Source organism: Eptatretus burgeri, chromosome 14, assembly GCF_056783735.1.
Source record: "Eptatretus burgeri isolate ZD-2024b chromosome 14, Ebu_testis_v1, whole genome shotgun sequence".
Lineage (NCBI taxonomy): Eukaryota > Metazoa > Chordata > Myxini > Myxiniformes > Myxinidae > Eptatretus > Eptatretus burgeri.
In genome coordinates, this window is record NC_140974.1 from 24,000,860 (window position 1) to 24,009,889 (window position 9,030).

The 9,030-nt window shown below is 42.2% G+C and overlaps 1 protein-coding gene across 5 annotated transcripts in view; it reads right to left on the reverse strand.

Moving 5' to 3' along the window:
* Positions 1 to 9,030, reverse strand: part of LOC147012792 (potassium channel subfamily T member 2-like) — a 316,478-nt gene that overhangs the window by 230,432 nt on the left and 77,016 nt on the right. Inside the window, exon 1 of one of the 5 annotated variants that reach the window (XM_085853984.1) lies at positions 7,629 to 7,907. The exons of the other annotated variants lie outside the window; for them this stretch is intronic. Within the exon in view, the coding sequence (XP_085710110.1) occupies positions 7,629 to 7,759 (131 nt within the window). The 5' untranslated portion in view covers positions 7,760 to 7,907. Of the gene's footprint in view, positions 1 to 7,628; positions 7,908 to 9,030 lie in introns of those variants that run through there. 5 annotated transcript variants of the gene reach the window in all.

The window sequence follows — 9,030 nt, forward strand, 5'->3', positions numbered from 1 at the left end:
TTACCATTCCCATCTGAATCAACGTGGCTCTTGAAGTAGGAAACCCAGGTTCAAATCCCATAAGCGACATGTATGTGTACATAATTACTTCGGTTACCAAAGTACGGAAACTCAAACTCCTGTCGCCTGCAGCAGGTACGTCCCTCTAAAAGGATGAGGGCAGAGCGATAACCTGGGACAAACCGCCGTTTTAAACCGACAATCGAGGGTGCTTCTCGCAAATTTTATCATGACTGCGGTCTTACCCATGCCATTAATTAGTTTCCAAATGTGAACGCGCACCAGGTTGACACACCAGTGGTGGAAATACGAGGTTTCTTAGAGAAAGGTTTCTTATGGCCCAGTCACTCACACACACACAAATACAGATTTATCGATCACAGGATGGAAAAGAAACCTTCTGCCCATGTGATGTTTGCATGAGTTGGCAGTGTGGTGGCAGTGATGGTCTTCTTGGGAGAGAGAGGAGAGAGGTAGAGAGAGCAAGAGAGATGGCAGACTGTGTCATGCCTGATCTCACCAACTCCTCGAGTCACGCAAACGCTTTCACAAGCCCTCTGGGTCTCCACGGCCGTCCAACTGGAGCTGCTCTCCCATACAATCTCCACTCTTTTGTACCGTTCTCTCCAGACTCTGCTGTTCATTCTGTTGTAATCTCCACGGGACTGTTCTGTCTCCTCCTCCCCTCGGTCTTTATCACCTCACAACCATGTGTAGCTTCTCACTCATTGCCTTGCAGTTCAGCATCTCGCAGCTTCTGCAGTTTGGAGCAGCTTCAAGAGCTTGTCACTCCCTGGTTTGTTTCTCACCTTTATACATGGTTTTGAGGCCTTGGGCCTTCCTCGGTCGTCGAAGAGGGGGTAGGGGTGGGGTGGATGGGAGGGGGAGTAGCGGTTGGAGAGATTTGCTTTGTGTAGCTGTGAACAATCCATTAAAAGAAACACAGACAGATTTCAAATGGAGATGATTTAAAGGATGAATAGGGCAGGAATTTTGGGGAATTTAAACACATTACAGAAAGGAGGGGTCAAGTTGTATCTACTTCTGAAGATACTTTGACAGATGTCGGATCATTCTACACATAAATCACACACTTATGTGAGATTGTTAATTAATGATATAACTAGTCCATCTTACCCCTGTTACCCTTTATGGCCATTCCCACAACATTGCCTCACCCCTACTCTCCGGTCAGCCCTGGACCTGTACAGAGCAGCATCAAGTTCGATTTCTAGTGACATACAAGTTACCACCTATTTTAATCCCACAACGACACAATAATTTCCTTTTTATGTGTCAAGAACCTTTCCAACACATTCTCTCATGAAGTACATATTTAATTCCATACCCCCGTAATTCTTAATAAATGAATGAGGGCCACATGCTCAATAATGTGGCTTGTGGAAGGGCAGCACATTCATTTCTTTCTTAATAAAGAGTTCTTCCTTGAGGTTGTCTCCTCCCACTCAGTGGCACAGTCCATTGTTCTTCATTGGCCATCAGTTGCCGAGTCCCACCGCCCCCCCCCCCCACCCCAAAACAGGCTCTTGATGGGATTCCAACTGGCAGGACAGTCATTGCTGGCATATGGCAGTCATGGCAGGCAAGTCATTTAGGTCGGCAAGGCAAGTAGTTGTTCAGGCCAGGAGTGGTTGTGCAGGCTGGCAAGGTAGGTGATGAGTCTTGCAGGCAGAACCTGGCAAGCAAGCAAGCAAGACAGCCAGATTCACCCTATTCTATCCTAAACTAATTTATCCTCCCACTTTAGCTATCTATTCTCCCACATGATCTGGATACCTATAAGCTACATTAATGCAAACTCCCCTCTTCCTGGGAGGAAGCATAAGCTGGTGCAAGGACTCCAAGGTCAGGTAGTGTGGCCTTGCCTGGCTCGCTGGCAGAGTGGCTCAATGGGATGGTGGCATGCCTTCCTTGAAAATAAAAATTTGGGACTCAAAGGGTCCTCACAAACCATAAGTGTCCTCCTCCTGTTCTCTCCATCGGCCAAAGACATCAAATGGCATGAAGGGGAAGCATTTCTTCAAACTAACCTCACACTTTTCAAAAGGCATATTTTTATTCTTAACCTCCCTCCACCACCTCCACTCCCCATTGTGATTCGAAATAGCCAATTTACCTGCTGCTCCGCATGCTGGTGCTTTTCTCCATTTTGGGCCTGGTCCTTAATTTCCACATGAGCACATCAATGAAGTTTGTACTTCAACATTTGTAATTCAGTTGCAGAACATCAATTCATATATACTGTATATATATATATATATATATATATATATATATATATATATATATATATATATATATATATATATATATATATATATATATATATATCTCTTCTTCTTCTTCTTTCGGCTGCTCCCATTAGGTGTCGCCACAGCGGATCATCCGTATGATCCGCATAGTGATTTGGCACATGTTTTACGCCGGATGCCCTTCCTGACGCAACCCTGGTCACCTCTTACAACACAGGGATATGGTACACCTATTTTAACCGGGGTATATATATATATATATATATATATATATATATATACAGTATATACAGTATATATACAGTATATACAGTATATATACATGTGTATATATATATATATATATATATATATATATATATATATATATATATATATATATATTGTAACCGTCCGGGGGTCGGCCACCAACCGACCGCTCTGAACGAAGCCGCAAGTTGAGTCGGCCCGACCGATTGCCCGGAATATAGATCGCCGCCCGGATAACTCCGAGCGAAGGGTCCTTGTACAAAAAACCGAAATACGCCAATCGGCAGATCACGTGGGGTAGGGTCGATTGCCAATCTTCAATGTCCCTAAATACCCAAGTGATCCAACTACCAGGGTATTCCACCCTCGACGGATCTCGTACGGAACAAACCGCCGAGGAAAGCTTGTCCGTGCGCGATTCCAAGCGGCGTAATCGCCGAGAACCGTCGGTCCAAATGTCCCCCTTTTACGGAAAACCAACGGCTTTCCAACTCCCAACACATGAAATGTTCAGTCAATGGGGGAATGGACGTAACGAGCAGGTATACATTCACACAGGGACATTTATTATAATGAAACACGTATGCAATTAAATAAGGCAACAAACGTTTGCAATTATACAAGCAACAAAAGCACAACAAAAGAACTACAACCGTCTACTTATTATGTACAGTCATTTACACTTTACAGCAGTTCCTACTTATTAGACGGGCCCACGGACACACGTACGCACACACACACCCAAGAAATGGTGGCTGAGGCCTTTAATCACGAGCTCCAGCTCGGAGGACAGGTGAGCTGGAACTCAGAGCTTGACTCAAACCTTTCCACCTCGTGTGGTCTTCAACTTGTCCGGACCCGGGCTCCAACGAGAGCGAGCTGGATCCAAATCGCCGTGATCCTTCCCGAGCTCCCGCGAATCCTCCCGCGCTTCTCAACACGTGCCGGTGAGACGAGGCGCCGATCCTTCCTGTCGATGCGTCGCTTCCCCGAGGAACCAACTCCAAGAAGAGGCCGACGCGTCGCACCAAGCCGGGAAACAAAATGGAGAACGACAAGCTCCAGGAACGAAGAGGAAGAGGAAGAAGAGGAAGAAGCCTCCACTCGCAGCTTGAGCCGAACAACCGGCTCAAGTTCCTTCCAAAACAAAGCAGCTGCCGAAGCTCACTGAGCCAGCCAAAGCAAAAAGCTTCCGAAGGCCTCAAGCCAAGCAGGACCCGATGGCTGAACGACTGCTCTCTCCGAAGCAAAAAAAGCTTACTCCTCCCACGGGACTCAGCACACGAACTCTGCCCACTGGACTCCCACGAACTCTTTCGAACAAAGAAAAGATGTCCTCTTTATCCTTTGCACCCCCTCCGCCGCACCCGGCATGACTCATGCCTTCGTGATACACCCCCTGCTCAACCACGGGTGGGAGGGAGTTGTTGACGGCACCGCAGGGTTCTTTTTCCTCTTCGCAGAAGAGGGGAGGGACGTCTCCATTGTTCGCTCCCTAACTATTAAATCGATCTGCAGCGCATCTAATCGATCTCTGAACATTTAAACAATGGAAGGTGAGCTATCTCGGGAACATGCACTTATCGACATAGCTGACTAAGGGAAACTGTATGTTGTGTGCGATTGAATTCCAAATTCGTAACAATATATATATATATATATATATATATATATATATATATATATATATATATATATATATATATATATATATATATACATATATACATATACATATATATATATATATATATATATATATATATATATATATATATATATATATATATATATACATATACATATATATATATATATATATATATATATACATATATACATATATATATATATATATATATATATATACATATATATATACATATATACATATATATACATATATACATATATATATATATATATATATATATATATATATATATATATGTAAAGCTCAGTTCATGTCTGCGTGTCACAGGATGACTATTAATTACGTCCTATTTGAACGTCATTTGCACGCTGACGACACATATGTCTATTAATTATGTACGATTGGAATGCACCTTTTAAATATATCGATCCTTTGGACTGCTGAGACCCCTTAGACCTTTGAAGACTCTTAAAACCCCCAAAACCCCAAAGACCCTATAAACTACAAAGAACCTTTAAAACCCTGAAGACCTTTTAAAAACCCCACCCCAAGACCTTTAAGACCTCTAAGAATGTGAAGACCATTTAGACCCCTAAGATACTTAAGACCCCTAAGACCCTTTCAAACCCAAAGACCCTTAATACCCATAAGACCATTGAAGACCCTTAAGAACTGGAAGACCCTTCAAGACCCTTAAGAACCTTAATACCCCAAAGATCCTTAATATCACTCAGACCCTTAATATCCTTAAGACATTTGAAGACCAGGAAGACCCTTTAATGCCCCTAAGACCCCCTAAGCACCCAAATCCCCCCCCAAGACCCTTAAAACATGGAAAACCCTTTCAGACCCCTCAGACCTCAGACCCTGAAGATCCAAAATACCTGTAAGACCTACAACACCCTGAACAAACACAAGACCCTTAAGACCCATAAGAGCCTTCAGACCCCTAAGAGCCTTAAGACACCTAAGACGCTTTTGACCCCAAAGACCCGTAAGACCCTTAATACCCTGAGACACCTCAAGACCCCAAAGCACCCCTTTTACCTTTAATATCTTTTTGACACTTTAGACACCTTTAGATCCCTTCACCCTTTCAGCCTTTTATACCATTTAGACCCATAGAGCTTTTAAACCTTTACACCCCTTCAGCTCCTTTAGACCACTTAGACCCCCTTACATCCACCTTCAGACAAATTTTAGACAGATTGGACCCTTGACCATTTCGAGATTTAGACCATTTGACCTTTTTAGACCCTTTTTACATGCTTAAGAGATTAGACCCTTTCGACCTCTTCAACACGAATATTGGAATGTACCCTTTAGACCTTTAGACGATCTAGAACCTTTTAAGCACACACCACACAAACATCCATAGTCTTACAAAACAGGGTGGGTACTCTGATAGTAGGTAATGATGGCACCTCTTGCGACATACTCTTAACAAAACACTTCATAACCAGAAATTACCGTTAGATCAATTTTGTGACTAAATTAGCTTCAGCAAAGCTTGTACTCTACTTCAATTTCCCATTCTGTGCCCATATCGTTCCACCTGGAAAGTGGATGGGGGAGGGGGGGAGAGGGGACTACTCGTCTTCAATGTAACACATATCCTAAGAATAAAAAAAAAATTCCCTTCAATAACAATGAAATTCTCCAGCATGTAAACACATTCCTACAAAAAGGTAAAGAAACAAGGAATGAAAACGCTTTTTTGTTAATTTCAAAGGATGTCGGGATGTTCCTCCAAAAAGCATTTAAACAAAGTATGGATGGTCACAAGAAATGATCATGTCAAATCATCCGTACATCTCTCTTTCAATAATGGTCATCTCTGCACAAGACACTAAGTGTGTGTGTCTGTGTCTGTGTCTGTGTCTGTGTCTGTGTCTGTGTCTGTGTCTGTGTCTGTGTCTGTGTCTGTGTCTGTGTCTGTGTCTGTGTCTGTGTCTGTGTCTGTGTGTGTGTCTGTGTGTGTGTGTGTGTGTGTGTGTGTGTGTGTGTGTGTGTGTGTGTGTGTGTGTGTGTGTGTGTGTGTGTGTGTGTGTGTGTGTGTGTGTGTGTGTGTGTGTGTGTGTGTGTGTGTGTGTGTGTGTGTGTGTGTTGAACACACACACACACTTTTGAAATAAGCCCCAACGTCCATAAGATATAAGGCTGCCACTTTCAACAATACAATAATCACGGCGATTCTGCTGGAACAGATGTGGGCCTTGTGTGCAGCCATGGTGCTAAACAAAAGATTGTGAGGAAGAGAAAATTGATCGCAGCTGGAGGCAGCAACGGTCCCAGTACATAACTGTGGAAATTGTTCCCAAGAACTATGGATTGACTATTGATTAGTATTACGCTGTCATGTCTCATATGTCCAACGATAGTTAACAGAAACAGTTGAAGACGTCATGAAGCAAACGGTCTGAAATTAACTCTTGCAATCAGAAATGGTGTTTTAAAGCCGTGCGTCTCTCCCACATTTATAATTGTGTTTCTGCTGATTTGCTTCCTTGGGTGGTAAATATGTTCTGTGCTTTCTCTCAGTCTCTGAATCGTGTTAAATATCCATACTGAAGGTAAGTCCTCCAGCGATGACAATTGGTCTCAATGATTGGTTATTGATCATGTTTTGTAAACTGCAAGCACTCCAACATATTTTGTGATCTTCCAAGATATTGGAAGCACAGTTGTCATTTGAATAGTTAGTTATCCCCAAGAGTGAAAAAAATCCTGTTCATTCTCTCAAGCAATTATTCAAGAGCTCAAAACTCTTAAGACGTTTCCATCCATCGAAGCCTGACTTTTGGTGTAAGATTTTGCAACATCGTGAAGCCACCACACACCTTCTGTTTGGGAATGTGTCTCTTGATGGGTCTTTTGCATTCTCACTTGATCTCTGTTCCTATATGTTTAATTGTATGATCTTCAGACAATTAAGATTGTGGAGCCACTGTTTGGACAGTCAAAACTCTGATGGGTGGTACCCAACTGATGACCATCATTGAATCAGGTATTTATTAAGATGAAGGATTTCTTTAGGTGTATAATATATATATATATATATATATATATATATATATATATATATATATATTATACATCTATAATATACAGATTACAGACAGATTGCTCGCTTTTCTCTTCCATGACTTTCTATCAACACATCCTCAGTTTGCAAAAAGAAAAATGAAACAAAAGATAAAAGTGGCAAACACCACTCAGTGAAACATCACCTCTCCTCGAACCAGGTAGCAGGATTAACCACTCCCGACCAGCAGCAAGTCACAACCAAGTACCAACTCGAATGTCCAAACACAGATAAGACAGTGACACATCCAAAAACAATTCTGCAAAATATAATTATAATAATTAAGCATTATACAATCAAATGAAGCCGGTGGATGAATTTAAACAACCATGAGTAATTACCTAACAAGAAACCACGTTTTTCTCACCGTGAACCGAGATCGCTGCCGATGGAATCCCTCTGGCGCATCGAAGAGATCGTCTGAAATCCCCTCATGCCCCCACCACCCAAAGGTCTACATCGGCGGCTCTGGCCTAAGAAGGGGGCGCTGGGATCCATCGGAGGACTGTAAAGAAGCTAACCGGACCTTGCGATCCAGCAATTGTCTTTACACCAAGGTTGCTCTTTGCACAATCATCCCAATGCAGCCTCCGCGACTGCCTCTCTAGCGACACCGCGCATAGAACATTTGGTACAAGCTGGAATGTTCCACGCTTACGAGGGTCATGCTAATGTGCATCTCTCTCCCTCTGTGTCACCAAAAATAATAAATGCACTCTTTATAAATCCTGTCATCGCCTTTATCACTATATTTTCTAATATTTTGATCACCGTACAATATTCCATCAACTGGCCCTCGGCACCTTAACAAATATTCCTCTCTTTGTCGTTTGGTAATTATGGAGAAAATTAAATCAATGAAAAGGAATGGGCAAATGGGTGGTCTTGTTTCATAATTTGCAAGAGTGAAAATAGATGTTGTAGAAAATGGTTAGAAATGCAATTGCATAAATGCATTATTCACAAATAACTTCCAAATTAATATTCATCATTAACGCTAAAATAAAGCTTTGCCAATGAGCCGCTTGTGCTTTGCTAAAATGGCAGCAAATTAGATGATATTCTGCTGCAGCTTTCAAAAGGGAATTGCAACTTTGCCTGTCATTTGACTGAGCATTTGTTGATGTTGAACTCTGAACTCTGGACCAAAACCACATAAAAACTTGAGAAACGATTAGAAAGTTTTGATTCTGGTCTTTTTCAACATGATACATACAAAGATGAATACTGCTGGAGGTGAAAGCAGCATCTTTCATGACTCCACATATCCTTCCTGTCGTTCAATGCACATTTGGTGAATTGTGTGGCAAGCCAAAGATGGCAGCACGATAAGATGGCAGCCTTCATGGCCTTGTTGATCTAATTGACAGTCATCCCCAGTCTCGTGGAGGTTTTCCAAGAAGAAAATCAAATTCTATAATTACTTATACAGTCAAATGTAAAAAAGAATAAAACCCACTTGGGCCTCGATCCATTGCTCAGCTACCTGGAGCTGGCAAGCAGCACCTGGTACATCACTTCTGTTGAGACAGGAAGGTTGTTATTGCATGCAACTCAGGAGATGTGGACATTTGACAAGCTGCATGCAGTTGGGCATGCCCTCCATATCGTAATCATTAAACTTCCTGTAGTTCACACATCAAAGTTTTGAACATAGTCATGTCAGGAGTGGTGGCTTTCACTCTCATAGAGCTCATTTGATGAAACTGGTTTTAGAAAGAGACCAGAGAAGGAACTTGGTTTGGACCCAGTGGTTCCACAAGTTAAAA